This window comes from Phacochoerus africanus, chromosome 11 (genome assembly GCF_016906955.1).
Source record: "Phacochoerus africanus isolate WHEZ1 chromosome 11, ROS_Pafr_v1, whole genome shotgun sequence".
Classification (NCBI taxonomy): Eukaryota; Metazoa; Chordata; class Mammalia; order Artiodactyla; family Suidae; genus Phacochoerus; species Phacochoerus africanus.
The window spans coordinates 20,026,937-20,051,206 of record NC_062554.1 but is presented as its reverse complement, the minus strand read 5'-3'; the positions used below and the strand labels follow the sequence as shown (position 1 = coordinate 20,051,206).

Here is a 24,270-nt window from a genome sequence, read left to right as displayed (position 1 = left end):
CCTGGGGGGAAATTGCTCACAGATATCAGAGCTGTCACTGTGGAAAAATAGAAGCTGGTGATGAGTCACACCCGTCATATGCCCTCTTCAGGCCACACCTCGAGCAGAAGCTGGTTTGGAAGTGAGAAGGTGGTTCTTTAAAAGGTTCCAGGCTTATAGGAGGCTCCGCTTGGCCCACTTACCTTTCTGCTGACACCAAGGCAGGTACCACTGTTTAAACTTCAGGATGCCCACACGTGACTGCTTGTCTCGTCCAGGGCAGCAGTCGACATTCATTCGTGTCAACATGGTATGATTTTTCCAAACTCAAACTGCCTAGAGATGATCCTTGGATACACATTCCAAGAAGCCAATCCAGTGCTTTGTTTTTACGTTGATTGGTACAACTGAGTGCCCCTGAGGTTATTTCAAAATGCCAAATGTGTGGAACTCATTCTCAAACCTAATGAATAAGTTAGTTCCAGGACCCACCTTGCCCCTAATCAACATGCTGGGAAGAGCCCTGTAAACCCCAGGTCTTAGGCTCCGGGGTCTTCCTCCCCACTGGCCTCTCCACTGCTTTCATACATACATTTCTCCACTCTAAGCCATATGCATGGCACAGCACCACGCAGGCCAGCACAGTGGTCCCTTGAGTGTGTGACAACATAGCACACATGGAGGTTTCCTTGGCCCTAACTTAGTTCTACACGTTTCATCTTCAACCACCGTCACAGTTCACTTATTCACTTTTCCACTTATTCAGAAATGGACTAAGCCTGGGCATACAGCGGTGAACAACAAAGGCAACAACAGAATAAAGTCTCACCTTGAACCTTACAGTCTAATGGGGGAAAGAAACAAAATAGCCACACAAATCTGCGTACCAGGTTCCATACTTTGAGAATCTATAACAAGGAGCCCCAGCTTTGACTTGGAAGTCATCAGAAAAATAAGTAGAAATTAACTAAATGAAGAATGAAGCGAGGCAGGGGGTTGCCAGCAGAGGGAACAGGATGTGAACAGACCTTGGAGTAAGAAAATCATAGCACAGGCAGGAATGGAAAGAAGGCCAGTGTGGCTGATGACTGCAGCATGAAGAAGGATGACGTGAATTGATGAAGGGCCTTGCTCAGGACTTTGGTCTTTATTCCAAGAGCCATGGGAAGAGGCAAAGGATATTTATCACAAAGGATCACACAGTAAAGCTTTGATTTCAAGAGCATCACCCTTTATACTGGTCCAAAAAGTAGGTTAGGTAGAGACAAGAGAGGATATTCTAAAGTTATTGTAGTGCTTTCGGGAAGGGATTTTAGGAGCCTGGACCAGGTAGGTGGTGTTATGAACGAAAGAAGTGTAGGAACCAGGTGTGGTAGAAATGAAGGACTTGACCTTGGGTGGTGTAACGGGGAGAGGACAGTGTCAAGGGTATTTCCAGGGGTTTGGAGGGTGGTTAAACTAGGTGGTTAAACTAGGTAATGGTCACTGAGAAAGGGAACAAGAGAAGAGAAACAGATGGGTCCTGGGGTTTTGTTTTGTCATGTCTTTGAGTCAGAGTGATGCAAGTTTAGAGCATGAATTTGGCCTTGGACATGTTAAGTTTGAGACATAACAAAGGGAGACCTTGGTCAAGGAGTTAAGTATAAAGGTCTAGAACAATGGCTCGGAAACCAGGGGCACCTTTGCTTCCTAGGGGCCTTTTCCTAACGTCTGGAGACATTTTTGGTTGTCACAACAGGGTGTGGGGTGCTAGTGGCGTCTAGTGGTTAGAGACCAGGGATGCTGCCCCACATTCTACAGTACACGGGACATCCCTGCTCCTCGCAGCAAAGCACTGTCCCACCCCAAAGGTCAGTCGTGCCAAACGTGAGAAACTCTGGTCCGCAGATACTTGAGAGACTCTGGTCAACAGCCTTGGGCACTGATGAGATCATATAGAGAAAGAATAAGAGTAAAAAGGAAGATGGGAGAGGGTAAATTTCTGAGGAACTATAGCACCTAACGGCAGGACAACCAGCATGAGGGACCCAGAAGGAGCCTCCTGAAAGGTAGAAGAAAACTCACAGAGAGTGGAGTCATAGAAACCAAAGGTTGGGTGGGGAGTGGTTCCAAGTGTCAGATGCTGCTGAGACACCAAAGAGGGTGAGGACCAGAAAGCTGCTAGCGTTTAGGGATGTGGACGTCATTGGTAAAAGAGCAGTTTGGGCTGCATGATATTGAGAAAAGCATGTTTCAGTGGGAGATGAAAAAAAAATGGAGACAGTGTATTTAGTGCTTTCAAGAAGTTTGGCTGTGGGAGGGCGGAGAGAGAAAACAGTCTTGGCAAGGAACGTGGCAGTCAAGAGTAGTTGGGGCTTTGGTGGTGTTTTTCTTATTGTTTTCTTTAGTTTAAAATTTTATTGTGGAAGATGTCTAACATGTATCAAGTAAGCAGAATGTTATAATGGGTCTGGAGTGGTTCACAAATCCACCTTGGAACCATGAGGTTGCAGGTTTGATCCCTGTCCTGGCTCAGTGGGTTAAGGATCCGGCGTTGCTGTGAGCTGTGGTGTAGGTCACAGACGTGGCTCGGATTCCGAGTTGCTGTGGCTCTGGCATAGGCCAGAGGCAACAGCTCTGATTTGACCCCTAGCCTGGGAACCTCCATATGCCGTGGGTGTGGCCCTAGAAAAGACAAAAAAAAAGACAAAATATATCAAAACTTATTAAACTGTACACTTTAAATATGTGCAGCTTATTGTATATAATTTATAACTCAATAAAACCATTAAAATTGTTAGTAACCAAAAAAAGTTAATTTCCTTTTTTATTTTTAAGAGCATTTTATTTTTATTTTTTATTATTTTGTCTTTTAAGGCCATACTCGCGGCATATGGAGGGTCCCAGGCTAGGGGTGTAATTGGAGCTGTAGCCGCCGGCCTACGCCAGAGCCACAGCAACGAGGGATCCGATCCGCGTCTGCTGACCCACACCACAGCTCACAGCAATGCCGGATCCTTAACCCACTGAGCAAGGCCAGGGATCGAACCCACAACCTCATGGTTCCTAGTTGGATTCATTTCCGCTGCACCGAGATGGGAACTCCATGGGTGTCTTTTTCTTTTTTTTTAATTGCCTTTTTTTTCCCCCCCTAAGGGCTGTGTGCGGCATATGGAGGTTCCCAGGCTGGGGGTCGAATAGGAGCTACAGCTGTCAGCCTACACCACAGCTCACAACACTGGATCCCTGACTCACTGAGCGAGGCCAGGGATCAAACCTGCAACCTCATGGTTACTAGTCAGATTTGTTTCCACTGTACTACAAGGGGGATTCCTCGGGCATATTTTAGGGCTGGTGGAAGATCTAGTAGAGTGAGAGACTGGGGCGGGGGGCGGCGGCAGGGAGGTGGGAACATCGACAGTTGAGGTTCCGTAACCTTCACTGGAACAGGAGGAGAGCAAGGATTGGCTGAGGATGCCAGCGTGGGAAACTAGTGGATGCTTCCTGTGACATTGGAGGTGAAGTCACTAGGGCAGTGGGGGGAAAGGTGAGGCAGTTGGAAACTTGAAAGTCTTCGCAAAGAGTGAATTTGGAGCAGAGAAACACTGTAGGGACTGAGGCTGGTCCGTGCTGAGAGTCAGTGTGGGTTGACCTTGACAGTGGTACCAACCTGTCTGCCCCGTGGTAGGACTCTCTCCATCTGCCTTCAGCTGCCTGGGTGAAGAGGCACAGGGAGCAGACAGTGGGTTTCTCCAGCGATGAGGGTTTTCCAAGACTGGTGAGACCAAAGAGCAGGGCCATGGGTGTTTACAGTATTAACTAGGGTATGATTTAAATAATGGGTCACAGGGAGTTCCCTGGTGGCCTAGCAGTTAAGGATCCGGCATTGTCACTGCTGTGTCATGGGTCCCCCCTGTGGTGTGGGTTCATTTCTGGGCCCGGGAACTTCCACATGCCAGCAGTACAGCCAAATAAATAAATGAGGGGTCAGAAAATCCAGCACCACTTGAAGCCATGACGGGAGTTTTGGGGACATGCTCTCTGATTGGGCTGGGGCAGTTAGGATGGGGAACTCTTTTCCCACACCTCCCCGGCCTAGTCAAACCAGCACAAACAGATTGAGCCCTTCCCCCAGGCACTTTGTAAGTCAAAGGAGCCTCTCTCTCTTGGGTGTGTTGGACAGAAAAGGAAAGAAGCATCACGAACCCCAACCCATACCAGCCTCTGTGCTGCTCCCCACCGCCTGGCCGCAGGGACTCACACTTTCTCACTGCTGATCCCAGCACAGAAGATTCAGACCCACATACTTAGGTCTACACAGTAAAAGTTCTAAGTCAAGCTAATAAACTGTTAAGTAAAATATGTTTCATCCTCCTGCCTTTACAAATAGACCTTCATGATGGTCTGGAAAGCCAAGTCGGAATCTAGGATGCGCAGACTCTAAAACTGGTTCATAGCTGGCAGCCCACCCCCTTCCTATCCCCAGCTCCGACCCCACTGCAAGAGGCCATATGTACGTGTGTCTGGACATCACAAGCCACGGGTCCAAGTTCCAGTCATCGCCCTGGGCTTCGGGACCCCACCCTACCCCAACAGTGTGGTCTGTGCTTAGAAGGAGGGACCTAGAGGAGATGCCTACACACCCCTTGAAAGCAGCGCTGGGGCCACTCAGAGAGTTCTGGGGTCCTGTGTGCCTGGTCCAGAGGGAGGGAGGAGGGTATAGGCTCCGGGGACACAGGCTCCAGGTGAGTACAGCCTTCAGGTCCAGGGACCCCTTGCCTGGTGAAGGGGAACAATTGGAAAAAAATAACAGAGCAGGGCTTCCTACACTGTTGAGGCTCTGGGACCCCTTTGAACTAGGTCTCTGGTCAAAATTAAGTGATGCAATGATACACAGCACTTGTGATCTCTGCCCTGTTCCTAGTCTGATTGGTTTCTCTGTGTGTGTGTTTTGTTTTTCCTAGTGGGCTCTTTATCACCATTCATGACAAGGGCCATCTTCCAACAATGCTGAACTCTTGGCCAGAAGATGATATTAAGGTACGATCCTACTTTCTTTGCTGTTGCTCTGTTGTTAGATGAATCCTTCAGCCTGGACTAGAGACATTCTCAGCTAAAAATGGGCCATTACAACACTGAAGGCAGGACACTGCATCCCTTCCCCAGGCCCAGAGCACAGACCACTGCCAGCCAAGCACGGAGTAAAGGTTTGCATTAACCAGGCACCCAGTGAACTTGTCCTTTATTATCATTATTAGTAGTAGTAGTAGTGCATGTATTGAGTACCTGCTGAATATGCACTGCCAGTTTCCATAGCGGATGCAGAGGAAGATCAGATATAGACCCTCTTCTCAAGTAGCTGACTTTTCATGAGGAAAATAAAATAGAGACACACAAGATTAACTGGTGGAACTTGATCAGGCACGCAGAAAGAGCTGGGGGTGTTAAAGGGGCAGAGATCACTTTTCGCCTGAGGGAAATCTGGAAGGACTTCATGGGAGTGGTGGCATTGGAGCCAGGCCTTGAAATGAGGGCTAGAGTTGGGACAGTCGAGCATTGGAGAGACTAGGATAGAGGGCAGGGGTATTCTGCACCAAAAAAAAGTGTCACACCTGGGAGTTCTCTGATGGCATAGTATGTTAAGACTCCTGCATTTTCACAGCTGTGGCTCTGGTCGCTGCCATGGCGCAGGTTCGATATCTGGCGCAGGGAACTTCTACATGCTGCAGGTGTGTCAAAAAAGAAAAACAAAAAGAGAGGACCTGAAATAAACATTGCAACTCTCATTAAAAAACAAACAAACAAACAAAAACGTGTCAGCCTGTACACACTACTGTGTACACAGCAGTGCACGTGTTGTGCAGAGACTTGGGCATAGGGAGGTATATACAGACTGACCACATGAACCTGCACTTTTTCCTGGAGCATCAGTTTTCCTCAGAACATTTAAGGAGAAAACATTGATTTTGCATGACAAACAGGGTTGGGGTAGGGTTAGGGGTATGGGTAGGGTTAGGGCTGAATAGAAGGCGAAATTGGTGCAGCTTTGTAGAAACCTGTCAGCCTCAGGCATGTCCCCAGACCTTCTCCTGTCATGGGGATGGACTTCTCTGGAAGAGTTTGAGGGGCTCTGGCATTTAGATCATTGTCACTTCTGTAGACAAAATGGGTGAAGCAAAAATACAGAGCCTCTGCTAGCTGCCTGGTAAGGGCATTTCTGGCACAGGAGCAGGCGAGGGGTTGGAGCTGGCCCAGCCCAGGACATGCAGCTCTTGGGGTGAGGCTGGGAGGCTGGGACACTCCACCTGTCCTTTGCTCTCAGGCCCTCCCTCCCTCCGTCCCTGCCAGTTCCCTGGGCCACCTCCCTCCACCAGGCGCCCTGAGTGCAGCTTCTCTGTACCCACCTCTCTTTTTGCCCCACCTCCTTTGGACCCTCTCGGGGTCGTGGTGGCACTCAGAACCACACCAATAGGAGAGGACCTTGGCTCTCAGGACCCAGGCCCAAGCCACAGCCCAGGCCCTTGGATTCCAGTCCTGGCCTCCGTGAAGAGCTCAATGCCTACATCTCTGTGTGAGTGTGATGTGGCCTGTGTGTCTCATACCTGCTTAGACTCGGCACACCAATCCCAGAAGAAGAAAGGCTCCAGGGTGTGTCTAGGATAAATCTGTAATAAAATCTTGAGCACACTGAGGGAAGCCAGCTCACTTGATGGGAAGTTAACTCCAGCCTGCCCTGTGTGGACATGCTCTGAGGTCCTGGACTATCCTTCTGGACAGTTCCACCGTGCTGAAACTTGTCCACCGTAGGCGCTCAGTAGATGCTTGCTGAGTTGAATGAACTCAGTCAATGGACCGTGATAAGCATCTTCTAGGTACCAGGTCCCGTGCCGGGAGCAGGGAGAGGGTGTCTGCGCTAACATCGCAGTGCCTCTGTGTGAGCAACAGGGATTTAAAAAGAAAGACGGCAAGACATGCCTTTTAACCAGTAAGAAAGAGGCACCCTCCCTCCAGGCGGGCTCAGGGCCTTGGAGAGGGGCTCGTGGACTGGATTTCAGCTTTCCATCCCTCCTCTAGGCAGGGCATAACCTAGAAAATTGCACCCGGGGCTCCTCATTGAGGAAGGCAGAATGAGAAAAACATAGACCCTCAGAATTCCTGTTGTGCCTCGGTGGTTGCAAAGCTGACTAGTAACCATGAGGATGCAGGTTTGATCCCTGGCCCCACTCAGTGGGTTAAGGATCCGGCGTTGCCATGATCTGCAGTATAAGTCACAGACATGGCTCCGATCTGGTGTTGCTGTGGTTGTGGTGTAGGCTGGTAGCTACAGGTCCATTTCAGCCCCTAACCTGGGAACCTCCATATGTCCTAAAAAAAGCCCTAAAAAAGCAAACAAACAAAAAAAAGAGAGAAAAACACAGACCCTGACCCCTAAACTGTTTTGCTCCAGTTAGGAAATCAAGATATGAATTCACAATAGAACCTCCGCCAAATATCCATTGACTTCACCCAACCTCCACGGAGAATCTTCGAGGTTCTAAGCGTCACTTACCAGAGCTGTAGAAACAGCAACTGCTGTGATGTTGAAGGAAGAGGAACGCGGGCTCTGGGGTCACCCTGGAAGGGGTGGGGCTTGAGCGGGCCTCACACAAAGTGAGGCGTCTCTGGAAAAGCCTACGTTCAGCGAGTAGATGTGGGCCCTGCACCTAATTCCATCATGTGCAGTGGCCCTTGAGTAAACGTCCATTCTGTAGAACCCCCTGGGGGCTCGGGGGGAAAGAAGGTATCAGGCCATACCTCAAGGACTTTGTTTCTGGATCAGTCCAGTTTAGGGACTGATCCAGAAACAATTAGAGTAGACCATGTCTGTGCTGTCAAAGAGAGGGGACCAGGACCAGGAGCAAATGGGGTGATTGGCTGACCACCCGCCCTGTGGTACCCCAGAGGGGACGGAGGGTCCCTTCCCCGCTTCACTCCTGTTTCACTTTGGAGAAACCTAGAGGTCAGTCTCAGAAACTGTGTGGAAGAATCAGCTCTGGCTTTGCAATCAGACTGACCTGGGGTCTGGTCTTGAATCTTCCATTTACCTGCTGTGTGTGCAGAAAACTGCTCTGATCTCACAGTAGGCACACGTGAGGATTAACTCTGATAAAGTCTGCGCAGCATTGAAGGGCCCTTGAATGGACATGGTCATTGCTGGAGGTGGATGAGGCCGAGGAAGCACACACAGCAGTGCGGGGAAGAGACTGTAGAGGCCTCAGGGCAGCCGAGGGAGGGGGTCCCCTTGCCTGGGAACGGCAGACCGCAGAAGGGCAGCCAGGCGATTTGGCCCCAACGCATGTTTGATTTGGCTTCAGTGATTTTTGAAAGTTTTGTGTTCGTAGACAACATTTTAAAATTAGGAGACCTCATTTGAAGAAAAAAAAAAAAGTTTAAAAAATGTTTAAAAACCAGGTGCTCTGAATATTGGGCCCTTGGTTTGGCACCTGTACAAGTCAATTAGGACTGATCAGGCTTCCCGCAGCCTACCCCAGTGCCTACCCTGCCCCATCACCAGCCTTTTTCTGGAGGGACGTTTCCTCTCACTCCAGAGCTATGCTTTCAAAGATTCGGAGTATTTTAAGCTACAGTCTTGTTCACTGGTATGTTTTCTCCAGTTGTCATTGAAAGAGGAGATGAAGAGGTCTCCTCGTCCAGGTAGGGAATCTCTGCTCATTAGCCCTTTCATGGTTCTCTGGTTTCCTTTTCATTATTTCATTGGATTCTCACAGTCACTGTGGTCAGAGTGGAGCAGGGAGTGCTTCTAAAGCCCCACAGGTGGGTCCTGGGGAACAGATGGGGGGGGGGGTTTTCTCAGGCGAGCAAGCCCATGTTAGGCGATGCCCAAGACCACCCACGAGTGAGTGTTGCTACCGCCCGGAGCCCTCTGCCAGGGCGCTCCTTCCCCAGCTGCTGAGTAGGGGAGGCAGAGTTTCTCAAGGCACAGGTATCTCTGTGTTGTTGGCTGCTTGGCTGGAGGGGAGGGCTGGTTCAGAGAAGCTTCTTAATCAACTCAGAAGATAAAAGATGACATTTTCTGTGGTTTCCCAGCCAGAAAGCAGAACCGCACACCGAGACGTAAGAGGAGGAGGCTGTGAGGGAGGTGAGGCCAAAGCCCAGGGCTGGGGGGACCAGGAAGTTTTGTTCAGAGGAGGGGGCAGCCTGGCCTGCCCAGAGTGGCCCGGTGTAAATCCCAAAGGGGAGCGGGAAGGGCTTTCTGACTCTTTCCCACAGCGGCCATTGCCCGGAACAGGGAGGAAGGCTCAGCTCAGAGCAGCCCTCCTCCCCGACAGCTTTCCCAAGCTCCTAAATCTCTCCCTCACCCCCGTCCCGACAGCTTTGGGGGAGGACATACCGAGAGGAGAGAGTAATGGGGACAAGGGAGCATCCCCTGCCGGGCCCCAACCACATGCACCCTTAAACTTGGACCAGATGCCAGTGCCAAGTGCCTGCCTGCCATGCGCATGCCCCTGTGGGTTAAACCCCACGCTGTGCTCGTGTCAGAAGTTGGGTTTCCTGGGAACTGTTCTCTGAGATGGAGACAGGAATCAACACCTCTAGAAGGGAAGGAAGCAGAACAGAGAAGGGAGAGAGGCCGAGCTGAGTGGGGAGCCCAGGAGGATGCAGTCGAGCGCGTGAGGAGGCTCTGGAATGAGGATGGCCCTTCAGAGGCATCCGAGTTGAGCCGTGGGAGCTGGGCCTTGATACCCCTGCATCCATCAGGCATTGGCTGCAGCCTCCTGCCCTGGGGGCCGGGTGTACCTTTGGCCAAGGTGGCTCTCTTCAGTACAGGAGATTCCCAAGGGGGGCTGCGAGCGGAGGGCAAAGCCGGGGGAATAACCCCTTTATTCCTAACGGGGGGATGGCGCAGAGCGCCGTATCCGCCTCGGCAGCATTCTGCTGAGTGCTTTGCACAGATCAACTCGCTGACTTCTCCCGACCACCCTCTAAGAGGCAGGGATCATTATTACCCCCACTTCATGGACAAGGATGCCGAGACCTTAGGTTCTTTGCATGTGAAGGGTGGAACCAAGATTTGAAACTCAGTACTGTGCATGATTTACGTTGTGGAGCGCGAAAAGGGGAGGAGGAGAGGAGGAGGGGTACTCAGAAAGGAGAGGGCCTCCCTGTGCTGTGGGCAGCCCACGCCTGAGCTCCATGTCCGAGGAGACCAGAGCCAGAGCAAGCAAGGGGGCGTGATCCTCAGAGCCTCTGAATCTCTTCCTAGTCATCTGGGGGGTTACAGCTGTAAAGGCATCTAAACAGGGGAACTGAGAGCCCGTAGTTCCCTGGTAGCTATTGCTGGGCTCTGAAATGCCAGGCTGCTGCTCACGTTTGCCGTCAGCCTTTTGATCCCTACTGCTTTTTTTTTTTTTTTTTGTCTTTTTGCCTTTCTCGAGGGCCGCTCCCGTGGCACATGGAGGTTCCCAGACTAGGGGTCTAATCAGAGCTGTAGCCGCCAGCCTACGCCAGAGTCACAGCAATGAGAGATCCGAGACGCGTCTGCAGTCTACACCACAGCTCATGGCAACGCCAGATCCCCAACCCACTGAGCAAGTCCAGGGATCAAATCCACAACCTCATGGTTCCTAGTCGGATTCGTTAACCATTGAGCTACAATGGGAACTCCAATAAATAAAATTTTAAAAAGCAGATAATTATTGCATGGTCCTTTGTGGTAATGCTAAACTAAAGAGAGATGAAACAATTAATAATTCTAATTTTTAATCTTTTCCTCAAATAATAATCATCCATATGATTATAAGAGATGTGATCATTTGCTGATCACTTACTTTATACAAGGAAGTTGGTTAAAAGGAGGCATTTATTAAAAAAAAAAAAATGGAGTTCCCATTGTGGCGCAGCAGAAACAAATCTGACTAGGACCCTGTCCTCACTCAGTGGGTTAAGGATCTGGCATTGCCGTGAGCTGTGGTGTAGGTCACAGATGAGGCTCAGATCTGCTGTAGCTGTGGCTGTGGCTGTGGCCGGCAGCAACAGCTCCAAATAGACCCCTAGCCTGGGAACCTCCATATGCCGTGGGTGCTGCCCTAAAAGGGCAAAAGACAGACAGACAGACAGACAGACAGACAGACATACAGGCATCTATTATTCCATTTCATCTTTATAAGAACTGGATAAGTTGGATATTATTATTGTTCCCATTTTATGGAAAATTAAAACTCAGAAAAGTTATATATTGACCCAAGATTACAACTGGTGCATTAAGAAGGAGCCTAGATCCAAATACTGGTTATCAGACCCCAACACCCCTTCCATTCCCCTTTAGACTGTTTGGTGGGATTAAAATGTGCATTTTTTTAAATGTTAAATAAAAACCCAAGTGTGGTCACCATCAGATTTTTAAGTTGCACCTTATGCAGGGCTTGGCAAGCAGTAGGTGCTTCATAAATGTTTGCAGGAGGCAGGCAGACAGAACGATGAGCAGGCAGATGCGTGGCAGAGACAGCAAGTGTTAGGAGGAATCACCCTGAGTTGTAACGGGCAGGATTTGCACCGCTGGAGAAAGAGGAAGAGAGGAACACAGAGGCTGAGCGGCGAGAGATTACAGGTGAATTCAGACTGTGTCTGGCAGGAGCGAAGAGGCCAGTTTGGTTAGAGTGGGCGAGTATGTGTAGATGAGTAACTGGCAGGAAGTGCCAGAGGGTATCTTGGGTTCATGTCACTAAGGAGCTAAGCCTTTTGGGCTCTATCTTATGGGCCGTTAGTTGGTCGTGACGCTGTTGCAATAACCCAGTTGTTGGCACAATGAGATTGAGAATGGAGTCAGAAGGAGGTGGTGAGACAGCCCTCAGAGGAGTCTGGTGTGCAGAAGGGTGCCCAGGACATTTCCAGGCTGGGAGGGCGGCCCTGCAGAGCCCCGCTGCCACCTTGAAAGGCTCCTGAATTATCAGGATGACACCCTGGAGCAGCACGTGATTCCCTCTGTCAAACTGTCACTCACCGCCCCTCAGCAGAGGGAGATTCTAAGAGAAGGGGAGCCAGAAGGAGGAAGCTTTGGTTAGGCGAGATGGTGGAGAAAGGCCCAGAGTTTGGGCACCTGGGTGGGGGGCATGAGGGCACACACTTCCCCAAGGAGAACTGCCAGGAGGAGGTCAGAGGCAAGCCGTATGGTGGGTGGCACCGAGGCAGGGCCAGGCTTTGCCAAGAGCACAGGTGCATTTGCCCAGCCAAGCGGGGTGATCAAAGGAACTCTGAACCAGGAACCCCAAGGCTGATGAGAATCCTGACTTGCCACTCACACGAGCAAGGTGCCCTTGGCAAGTCATCTAATGTTTCTAAGATAACTGACGTGGAAACATCCAGTGCAGTGCCTGGCATGTGGCTGATACTTAACAAATATGTATAGAACATGAAGGTCCAGGAGCTTCTGTTTGCTCAGCTGTGAAACAGGGATAACAATCCCAGACCTGCCTCCCTGCCAGGGCCAGGCTTTGGGGGTTGAGTGGGGGAACCAGGTGAGACGTGGGTCTGAGGCACACGCTGTAGAGGGGGACAGCATGATCTCCATGACCCACTGCACTTTCCAGACCCCCTTTCCAGCAGTGGAAGGATGGATGTTTTTGTTTATCTTTTTACTGCCACCTGCCGCATATGGAAGTTCCCAGGCCAGGGGTCAAATCAGAGCTGCAGCTGAGACCTACACCACAGCCACAGCAATGCAAGATCCGAGCCGCATCTGTGACCTACACCACAGCTTGTGGCAATACCAGATCCTTAACCCACTGAATGAGGCCAGGGATCGAACTGCATCCTCGTGGAGACTACATGGAGTCCTTAACCCACTGAGCCACAATGAGAACTCCCAGAAGAGTGTCTTTAAGAATCTCTGCACCTGGGAGTGCCCGTTGTGGCTCAGCAGAAACAAATCTGACTAGCATCCATGAGAATGCAGGTTCGATCCCTCGCCTTGCTTAGTGGGTTAAGAATCTGGCATTGCAGTGAGCTGTGGTGTAGGTCACAGACACGGCTCAGATCTGGCATTGCTGTGGCTGTGGTGTAGGCTGGCAGCTGTAGCCCCAATTCGACCTCGAGCCTGGGAACTTCCATATGCCAAGGATGCAGTCATAAAAAAGACACATACACAAAAAAAAATCAAGAATCTCTATACCTATTTTGACTGAAAGACAGCACAGCCCTGAGCACTCTCATCCCTGGAGAGAGAGAGAAGATTCCACGGAGCCAGTGGGTTCTGGATCTTAAACCCTTCCCGGAAGGGGTGGGTCTTCATCTTCTTCTCCTCAGCGCCCAGCGTTGTACCTGCATGGATTAAACTGACCCCTCTGCTGCCCTTGGGCCCCATGCTTGGAGCCAACTGGCACATCTCTGGTGCAGAGCTGGTCCTAAATCCTGGCCCAAAGCTGGTTCCCGTGGGGGGCTTGACTGACCCCATCAATTCCACACCTTTAGAAGTGGAGGAAACTGGTGCTGGTGAGCAGGTCAGGATGACCTGGAAACCCCTGCACTCTTGCTCTGAGGGGTTCTCCTTGGCCTGATGCTCAGGGCCCCTCACAGTCTGACTCCTGGTTGACTTCCTAGTCTCTCCCTTCGTGGGACCTGAATCCCCACACGTAGCCCACCTCCCCCCACTTCTACCCTGGGCCTTAATTTCCTTCTGTATCAAATGCTCTTCTCCCCAGCTGTGCCCCTGATGGACAGTCTCCCTCTGCCCAGGGCCTGGCACATGTGTCTCCTCATCTAAGAAGGGTCACCCTACAGGCAGTGCCTCTCCCTTCTCTCAATCTCTGCTGCCCTTCAGCTGCGCTCACACTCCCCCAAGAGTCATTATGAATATTTATGTTCCATCTCTCTCTTGCCCATTAGTCCTTTAAAGGGCTGGGTCCTTGCGTTCTTGTTCTTAACAGATGAGCAAACTGAAGCTCCTTCCCCAGGATTTGGCACCGTGTCTTTTGCAAAGTAGTGATTTTTATTGAGATATGTTAAATCAATGAATGAGTCAGTGACGAGCCATCATCGTCATATTTCTGTCATCACCATCAAGCGCCATCAGCATCTGTTCATTCACAGTAGGTTAGCCTTGAACTAGTGCTACGTCTGGTCCAAGCATGCCTTCACTAATTATTTGCCAAAACACAAAGATGATCCCCATGCAGCTTGAGAACCCTCCTGGTTTCGTGGGAAACAGTGATGCGAGCGAATTTCACAAGGAGCTCTGTCCTTTGCAAACTGGATCGATTATACCCAGGAGCAGGCCATGGAGCTCTTACTTTGGCGTCTAAACCCCAGGGCTGCAGTAGCAGCAGGAACGCTTGCGTTATTATCTCCTTTCCTTCTGTCCTTCCCTTGCCATCCACCACTCCTCCTCACAATTCTCATGCAGAGCTCGTCTGCTTAGTTTCTTGAGGGAGAGTGACCCGATGGGGTCCCCCCACCTCAGCTCTTCCTGCCATCTCCACCCCAGACCTCAGAATGCAGGCAGGTGTCTTTCCATCATCTCACCTCGGTGGGGTTTCTCACCAGCCCTGCCAGGAAGAGGAGGGGGTGGTGAGGAAGGCCCTGCCAGCTGCAGTCGAAAGAATCCTTTGGCCTTGTCCCGGACAAAGCCGTTTTACCCCCCAGCAGAAGCAGCGGGCGTCTGGTTGTCAGGCCTGATGTATTGCACTTTGTCGCGGGAGGCGCCGTCCCAATTGATGGCATCCTGCTTTGTCTTGCAGGCTGTGGTGGTGACCGATGGGGAGCGCATCCTGGGCCTGGGAGACCTGGGCTGCTATGGCATGGGCATCCCCGTGGGCAAGCTGGCCCTGTACACGGCGTGTGGAGGTGTCAACCCTCGGCAGTGCCTCCCTGTCCTGCTGGACGTCGGTACCAACAACGAGGTAATGCTGGAGCCAGGAGCCCGAGGGTGGCGGCTGGGATGGGGTGGGGAAAGCACCTTTGTGCGGTGGTTCTATCTGCACAGCATGGGGCCATTTCTTTCTGGGGTCCCCTTCTCCAGGGCACTTGCCCTACATGGCTGTGACCTGAGGACCTCGCTCCTCCCTGGTCCTTGGTCCTCTACCTCCTGCCACCTTGATCCCTGCTCGGACCTTCTGCACTTCGTTATTAGGCAACCCCAGGCAGCTCCATTGCCTTCAGGGCTTCTCTCTGATCCATTTGTGGAGAAAGCCATCGAGGTGGGAGTGGCTGCTTGGCTGTGTTTTTTTCAGCGTTTTAGAGGGAAGCTCCCTCTGTAAAAGGATGAAAACTCAAAGCACCAGGGCCAAGGGCTGACATGTCTGGATCAGGCAGAAGAGCATCCTGCTAACCCAGGGAGAGGAACTCCCCGAGCTGTGGCTGGGAGCCACTGGCCACCTTACATGTGGTTGAGGATTTAAGGACCTCAGGCCCCAGCCAAGAGTTTGTCTGCTCTGGGTACCACCACCCTGGGACATGGTGTTTGAGCCTGTCTGCGGTTCTCAGCTCTGTGTCTCTGTGTCAGAGAACTCAAAAAAATACCCAAGAATTCCTTCTTAATGACAGTTACCTCAGTTCCTATTGCGGCTCAGTGGGTTAAGAATCTGGCTGGCATCCATGACATTTATCTCTGGGTTTAAAATCAGTGTATGTTCGTCTTCAAAAAAATTGAGAAAAACCTGGGCGTTCCTGTGGTGGCTCAGAGGTTTGAGAACTGACATGGTGTCTGTGAGGATTTGGGTTCCATCCCTGGCCCTGCTCAGTGGGTTAAGGATCTGGCGTTGCCATGAGCTGTGGTGTGGGTCTCAGGTGTGGCTCAGATCCTGTGTGGCTGTGGCTGTGGTGCAGGCCAGCAGCTGCAGCTCTGATTTGACACCTAGCCTGGGAACTTCCATATGCTTCAGGTGTGGCACTAAAAAGAAAAAATAAGAAGAAGAAAAATCCAGAGACGTGTTAAAAATAAATTATCAGTCATACAAGCAGTATTGATCATTTTTACAATTTGGGATATTTCCTTCCAGCCTTCCCCCACCCCAGAGCATTTATAAAAAGAAAATTAGGTTTGTATTACATGTACAGTGTTAGTTTTGCCTTTTTAAATGTAATGTGTGTATGTCCTGAGTTTTCTCCCACATCACTGCCATTCTTCCACAGTGCTGTTTTCGTAGCTGCCTGGGGTGTCATAACTCTCATAAGAAACCCTCCGCTCCTGGACACATAGGTTATTTCTAGTCTTCTTGCAAATATAACTGTGCTCTGATACCCATACTTGCAGATCAGTCTTTCCATCTCTGATGATTTCCCAAGGATAAATTCCTAGAAGTGGAAATATTAAGGCAAAGGGAATGGCTATTTTTTAGATTCTTGATTCCTATTGTAAAAAGCTTATGCTTATTTGCGTTCTGCAGTGATCTGTCTCAACAAGACTCGAGGTGACCCTTTGCATGGCCTCTCTCCTCTCTGGATGCCATATGATGTCCCCATTTTAAAACAAAAACAAGCACAGTAGCCCCTAGTGAAAAGTGATGCTTATTTGGGCTTCATCCACAGATCTGGTCACATGAGGGAGCAGCAGAGAGAACTGGCCTCAGAGCTGGGAGCTGGGAGCTCATAGGGGTGGGAATGGGAAGAGGGAGGACAAGGGGTGTGGGAGAAGTGCTGGACTGGGAAGCAGGGACCCTGGTCCCGGTACTCCTGACAGCCAGGTGGTGCCTCTATCCATCCAGACACCATCCCCTTCTAGTACAAGAGTCTGGACCAGAAGGTACAAGAGTCTGGACCAGAGGGTTTCTCCTACCTCTAAAGCTCTTCTCCATATGCCTCCCCACCAGCACAGGAGGTGGGAGACTGATGGTAGGACAAGCCTTACAGTTGCTCAAGACATCTTCAAGGTCTGCTCAGCACTGTGGTTCTCTTCCCCAGCCAGATCCTGGGTTTTACTGAAATCACCCCTCAGCCGCAAAAAAATATATGTGGAGCATGCATGCAGAAATAGGTGTAGCAAACTGTGTTAGTTCTTATTCCATCCGTCACCTCCTCCTGGGTTCCAGCGGGATTTAATTGAGACCTTCACTCAAGCCCTCCTAAAATCTGGCTCTAGGCAAGAAATGGAATGACTTTAGGTTGATTCTGAGGCTGCTGCCTCCCTTGGAAGGTGCTGGGCTGCCTCTAGCAGGTGCCTTAGGAGTTCCCGTTGTGGTGCAGCAGAAACGAATCCAACTAGTATCCATAGGATGCAAGTTTGATCCCTGGCCTCGCTCAGGGTTGGGATCCCGCATTGTCATGAGCTGGGGTATAGATTGAAGACACGGCTCAGATCTGGCATTGCTGTGTCTGTGGCATAGGCCAGTGACTATAGCTCTGATTCACCCTCTAGCCTGGAAACCTCCATATGCCACAGGTGTGGCCCTAAAACAACAACAACAAAAAATAGCAGATGCCTTAGATCCTTTGCTGTTGAAGGTCCAGCCCCCAGCAATGATATGCTGATGTTTAGAGTTGACCCCAATTTGTAACAAACCCACCAGAAAAAAATGGTGGGAACTGAGGAATCATGGCCAGGCCCTTTTCACAGACCACCTGGTTTAAGCCTGACAGTAGGAGCTTCAGTTATCACCTTCCTTTTATAGTTGAGGAAGCTGTGGCCCAGAGAGATTAACTTGCCCAAGAAGCTCTGCTGGAAGAGCCGGGAGCGAGGGCTTAACCCGCAGCCGTCCTCCTCTCCCCACACCACACCGCCCGCCCGGGGTGCTGTTGCTCTATGAGAAAAGACCATGTCTTGACTTTTAGAATTTATCTTACTAAAGTAACTTAAAACATTTTTCATAATTTTTAAAGAAAAAGGAAATGCCATTTCTCCCCCTCTGCTACCTGTGTGCTTCCGTCCCATGTTTGTGTGTCTATATGGATGTAGTTCTTACCCAGTTGGCATCATAAGGTGCCCCTAATTTTGTTCTCATTTCTTCGGTGAAGATTATTCTGTGCATACTTTCTCTTTACTTGTTTTTTAAAAGCTTGTGAAGTGTTTAGTAGGTGTCAGGCACTCTGCTAGGCTGAGGGAGATAACTGAGAGCCAGGCGTGGGTGGGAACATTCTAGTTGTCAGTGTTTCAACCCTGTCACCTAATTGATCTTTTTAATGGCTCATGTGTTACATCTCCTCAAAGTGTCTGCTTCTCCTCCTGGGGCTTTCGGCCTCTGCATCACCTCTCCCTTCTGGGTGGAGAAGAAAGAGAGCTTCCCCTGGGCCTGCTCCCTCCTGTCAGGAAGGACCAGAGGATCCCCCACCCAAGAGGGAGGATGCTGCTGTGGAGGCTTTCGTGTCACAGCCTGACCTGCCCTTGGGCGTGAGAAAAAGCAGTTCTCACCGAGTCCAGTAAGCCCCGTGCCAGTGCCTGCAATGGGCCGGGCCTAGTTCTGGGCCCTTGTATATTTCAGTCTCATTTCATTCTCTCCTGGCTGTAGAGGGATTGTTCTCTCCATTTCACAGATGAGGAAGGTGAGGCTGAGACATGGTAACTGCTCACCTCAGGCCCATAGCTCTAAGTGCCGGAGCCAGGAGTTGAACCCAAGTCTCTCTGGCATCAGCGTTGCCTGGTCCTCCATGGCACACTGCTCCACGACGCCAAGGCTTTGTGTCATGGACCGAGTGATGCAGACTGGGAAAGGAGGTGTTTCACACAATCCCACGGACACTCAGGACCAAACCAGGGCATAGTGATGCCCTTTTCACAGCAAAGAAAGAAAGGCGAACTCCCACCGGGCAGGTCTTCAGGAAAGTTCCAAAGAGGCCTACACTGGGAGGACGATGATGCACATCTCTTAAAATGCGTTCACTATGGGGTCTCCCACACTAGGCTGCTTTTCTAAAAATAAATCTGTTTGCAAGAATTTTCCCCCTCAGGGTCTGGGGACATGTTTCTCGCCAGAGCAAGCCACAGAGGTAGGAGAGGAAGGCCCTGCCTCGAAGCTTCCCTCTCACATGCCAGCACAGGGAGGATGCGGCTCTGAAGGCTTTCATGTCAGAACAGCTAGACTATCTGCATGTGTGTCTCTGTAACACTCCTGAGGTTGGAGTTCCTGTCGTGGCTCAGCGGTAATGAACCCGACCAGTATCCACGAGGATGTGGGTTCGATCCCTGGCCTCGCTCAGTGGGTTAAGGATCCAGCGTTGGCCCTGAGCTGTGGTGTAGGTTGTAGATATGGCTCAGATCTGGCGTTGCTGTGGCTGCGGGGTAGGTCGGCGGCTACAGCTCAGATTCAACCCCTAGCCTGGGAACCTCCATGTGTGCAGGTGCAGCCCTAAAAAGACAAAAAACAACAACAACAACAAAAAACTCCTGAGGCAATAGGAGCTTTAGTCAGAGTCAAAGAAAACACCCCCCCAGGTTTCCTGTGGAAGGAAAACCTCTGTGTCTGCAGCTCTGACATGCTGAGTCACCGGTACCTGCGACACTAAGGGGGTTTGGAACAATAAATATGGGGGGAACAGTGAACCCATGAAGGAGGCCATCCCGGGGGGAGTTCCAAAGGGCAAGGGTGGGTGCGGGAGCCCCGCCCGTGAGCCAGGGCACCTGCCGCGGCCGTCCTTCCCCGTGGCTGTGTGTGGATTGCTTTGTGCATCTTCCTTCATCCGCACACAGCCGACGGAGCCACGGTCCACATCAGATACGCTACGTACGAGATAGAAAGACTTCTCGCCCAACCCCCTCGTGTCACGGGCAGAGGGGCCCCAGAGCGGAAATGGCTCCCCCTGGGTTTGAGTCCAGGCCCAGTGCTTGTCCCGATCTGTGCCAAGTGTTCTGGGGAGCAATTTGGGACCTGGCTTTAAAATGGCCTCTGAGCCCTAGAGGTCTTCTCCTGCAGAAGTCTGGAGCCTTGATAGAGTCTCCCCTCAAGGCAGTGCTCTGAGAGGGTCTGTGGAAATGACTCATGGGGGACATGGAGGGGACAGTTTACCAAGAGAGCCTAGCAGGCGGTGCCTAGGATGTTACTGGCTGCTGAGGTGGCGTGAGGTCACCCACAGAGCTGGCCGTCGAAGGGTTCTTTCCTGGCAAGATCGTCCTTATTGCAGTGAATAAATAGTCAGCATTCACCTGTGATGCCACCAGAGATGCTGGCTCTCTGTACACATGTGACCAAGGAGGGAGCCCTATCTGCATAGCTCACCCTTGGGCTTAACTAAGCTCCCAGGGAGTTATCTGGTGGGCATAACTGCCACCCGGAGGGAGTGTCCACCCTGGAACCAATCTCCTGACCTCTCCAGACCCCCAGAGGCTCTCTGAGTAACATCTTCATGTGCCTTTTACTATACGAGGTAAATATTTTTCATCTCTCCTCCAGCTTAAACTCAGTGCACTCAGGGAACTGTGTTCAATATCCTGTGATAAACCAAAATGGAAAAGTATATAGAAAGTGAGCATATATATTCTCATATATATATATTTATATATTTAAATATGTAATATATATTTAAATATAAATGTATATAAACAAATATATAAATAATAATGTATAAACATATATAATTTAGTCACTTTTCTGTACAGTAGAAATTAACACAACATCGTAAATCAACTATATGTGAGCAAAATTTTAAAAATAAACTAAAACATTTTTAAAAGTTTTAAATAAACCAAGTGCTCAGTGATATAGCAAGTAAAAAGGAGGAAGCCTGTTCTTCTGTTTTTATTGACATTTAGTCTCCAAGAAGAACCTTAGGAAGTCAGAGCCAGGCAGACAGCCATGGAGGGCATAACTCCCACAGCAGAGGAGAAAGTTCTAGGTCACCTGCTTTGGATAGAGCCTTAACCTGAAGTTAAAGTTGCAGACTCACTTGGTGCCAAAGGGAACTTGGTAACTACCTAGCTGAGGGGAAGCAGCAGGCTCGGAGGTCCCTCCTGGGAAGACTCTTGGATCCAGGAGTCATCATTTCCACCTTGGGGCTCCCACCAAACTGGCTTTGCAACTTGAGGCGTTCATTTAACCTTTCTGGGCCTCAGAAACTCATTTGGAGGAAGATGAACCAAGTGATTTCTAAGACCTTCCTAGTTCTTAATTCAGCATCCCCTTAGCCCAGTCCTAGAATTCATGCAACTCATGTCAGTAGACGTATTTTAAGGGTCTGCCACGTGCCAGCACTGTAAACATCACTGGTGAACAAGGACTCTTTCCTCAAAGAGCTTGTGTTACGCAGCAGAAGTCGTTATTATCCCCATTGGACAGAGAAGTAAAATATCCAGGTATCCAAAGTCACAGAGCCGGTTAAGTGACAGTCTAAATTCAAACACAGGCATGTCTGATTCCAAAGCCCAGAGCCCCTCTAGATTCTTTTTTTCTTTCTTTCTTTTTTTTTTTTTCACCTGCAGTGTATGGAAGTCCCCAGACTAGGAGTTAGGGGTCGAATTGGAGCCACAGCCACGTCAGATCCCAGCCATATGTGTGACCACAGCTTGCAGCAATGCAAGATTCTGAGCAAGGCCAGGGATCAAACCCACATCCTCATGGATACCAGTCAGGTTCTTAGTCTGTTGAGCCACAGTGAGAATTCCACCCCCCTGGATTCTAAAGCCAGGCTGCCCTGAGGATGCTTGGGAAAAGCATCCTGACCAGGGCCACCAGGCCTAGCAGCGCCCTTTCCTCTGCAGGGCACTGCCTCCCAACTTCCAGATTCCTTCTGCCTCTCTTGATAGGGTGTCCAGATTTAGCAAAGAAAAATGCAGGATGCCAGTTAAATTTAAATTTCAGATAAATAGATAATAATTTTTAACATAAGTATGTTCCATGCAATACTTGGAATATGTGTATATATATATATATATACACACACACACATATACGTATGGATATATGAATGTGTGTGTGTGTATATCTCCTATCTGAAATTCACCATTGCATGGGCATCCTGTATTTTATTTGGCAGTACTGCCTGCTGAAAACTTCTTAGCCTTTGAATGAGGAAGTCCAGGACAGAGGAAGGCTGCAAGGGGAGGTCCAGGCCCGTTCTTAGTCCCATGCCTTGCTGGCAGTCGTTCTAATAACTGATCAGTCAGCAAGACACAGGGCAGCATGTGGACTTTTTGTTCCATGTGGTGCCAAGATAGCATGGATCCAACCTTGGGAGTCACCCCCACTCTCCCTCGTCCCCACGGTGTTTAATGAGGGGCGGAAAGGGCATTGTCATGAGACCCCATCAAAGCAAGGGTCACATTCAGTCGGGCTACTTTCTGCCTGTGTGAGCTTGGGCAATTTTTTTTTTTTCTTTTAGGGCTGCACCTGTGGCATATGGAGGTTCCCAGGCTAGGGGTCAACTCGGAGCTGTAGCTGCCGGCCTATGCCACAGCCACAGCAACGCAGATCTGAACCACATCTGCCACCTATGCCACAGCTTGCAGCAACGCTGGATCCTTAACCCACTGAGCAAGACCAGGAATCAAACCCGCATCCTCATGGATCCTAGTCAGGTTTTTAACCCACTGAGCCACAATGGGAACTCCCAGCTTGGGACAGTTAATTTAAACTCTTGAACTCCACCTTCCTCATCTGTAAAATGGGCCTGAGAGTATGTAAGACAGAAGGGTCAAACTTCTTTTGATTCGGAAGGAGCAAATTACTTAAAAGTTGTGTACAAGAAGCTGTATTTTTGTGACACCTTCATAAAGAAACTTTCTTCCCATTTGTTTGGTATGCTTAGTTTTGAAGTAGTTCAGGCAGAAAACATTTAACTATAAAAGTAAAATAGCAGACCTTCTTTTATTAAGTTTTTTTCAGAGCAGTTTTAGATTCATAGCAAAATTGAGGGGAAAATAAAGAGATCTCCCATATCCCCCGCCCCCGCCCCCGCCCCCTGCACATCCGTAGCCTCCTCCTCTGTTATCAGCATCCCCACCAGAGTGGTACATTTGTTACAGCTGATGAAGCTACATCGATACATCGTTATCACCTAAAGTCCATAGTGTACAGTGTAGTTCACTCTTGGTATGATACATTCTGTGGGTTTGGACAAGTGTATAATGACGTGTATCCCTCATCATAATATCATAGAGTATTATTACTACCCTAAAATCCTCTGCCTCTTCATTCCTTCCTCCCCCCCAACCCCTGGCCACCACAGAGCTTTTTACCATCTTCATCGTCTTATAGTCTCCTTTCTATCTCAGTGGTGCCTCACTAGGCTTGACCTTTCATCTTAAATGCAAATATACTGAGGACTTTTTAGAAAAATCTAAAATTCTTCAGTACCATTGGAGAATTGGACGTGCCCCAGAAACTGCATATGGAGCACTCAGAAACCCACTCTTGGCTGCTTAATGCACCCCTGAGCCAATTTGTGATTTGGAAACATGACAAATTACAACTTGCCATGGACCCTTTCCTCTCTATAGGAACTAAAAAACTGAATGTTTTCTGCACATGCCAAGAGTTACACTATTTTTATCAGGGTTGTGTATGCCTTGCCAGGCTCTTGGTATGCTTCAGACATTGAAATCATGGTATCTGTGCCAATTTCTGTCCTGCTTTTTTCATTTTAAATAATCTCATATACATTTGTCCAGGTGGCTACATCATCTTTAAAACCACCAACTTCAGCACCTGCCTAGTTGTCATGCCGTCATTTACTTCCTTGTTTCCCCTTAGCTGGATGTTTGCTGCCTCTGAGTGGCTCTTAGATGGTCACTTTGAAGGTGGCCTGTGGAAGGCTAGGCATTGTATATGTCCTACTTTCATCCTTTGTTCACACAGACACACACACACACACACCTGTCAGGACAGAGGCCTAAACAGTCTCAAGGATGCATAACCCAGGAGGTAAAGAGATGATTGAGAAAAGTAGTTTGGGCCCCACTGCCTTTCTGCAGTAGCCCTGTGGTTCCTTGGAGAACGGGCTAAACCCGCCTCAGATTATATGGACCCAGCCTCAGGGGCGAGGGGTTGGGAAGGCAGGTATTTCTTGGTCTTTTCTGTCTCCTGCACCTTTCTCCCCGCCTCCCACCTCCTGTAGCGCCATCAAGACAACATGGACCTAAATCAGTATCTTTCACAAGAATAAGTCAATTCTGGTTGATGTACAAAAAAGCCACCTAAGCATCATGGCTCAGTGGTTAAGAACCAAGGCTCTGGAGCTGGCAGCCATGAGTTTGAATCCTGATTCTTCTTTTCTTTCTTTCTTTTTTTTTTTTTTTTTCATTTTTCCCATCCTGAGGCATATGGAGCTCCTGAGCCAGGGATCAGATCCAAGCCGCAGTTGAGACCTGAGCGACAGGCCTGATCCTTAATCCACTGTGCCAGGCTGGGGATCAAACCTACATCTCAGCCTTCCCGAGATGCTGCTGACCCATTGAGC

The 24,270-nt window shown here is 49.8% G+C and overlaps 1 protein-coding gene across 4 annotated transcripts in view; it reads left to right on the top strand.

Moving 5' to 3' along the window:
* Positions 1–24,270, top strand: part of ME3 (malic enzyme 3) — a 291,238-nt gene that overhangs the window by 213,187 nt on the left and 53,781 nt on the right. For all 4 annotated transcript variants that reach the window (XM_047752811.1, XM_047752810.1, XM_047752812.1 and 1 more), the window contains exons 5-6: positions 4,923–4,998; positions 14,691–14,852. In XM_047752811.1, coding sequence (XP_047608767.1) covers positions 4,923–4,998; positions 14,691–14,852 — 238 coding nt within the window. The remainder of the gene's footprint in view (positions 1–4,922; positions 4,999–14,690; positions 14,853–24,270) is intronic.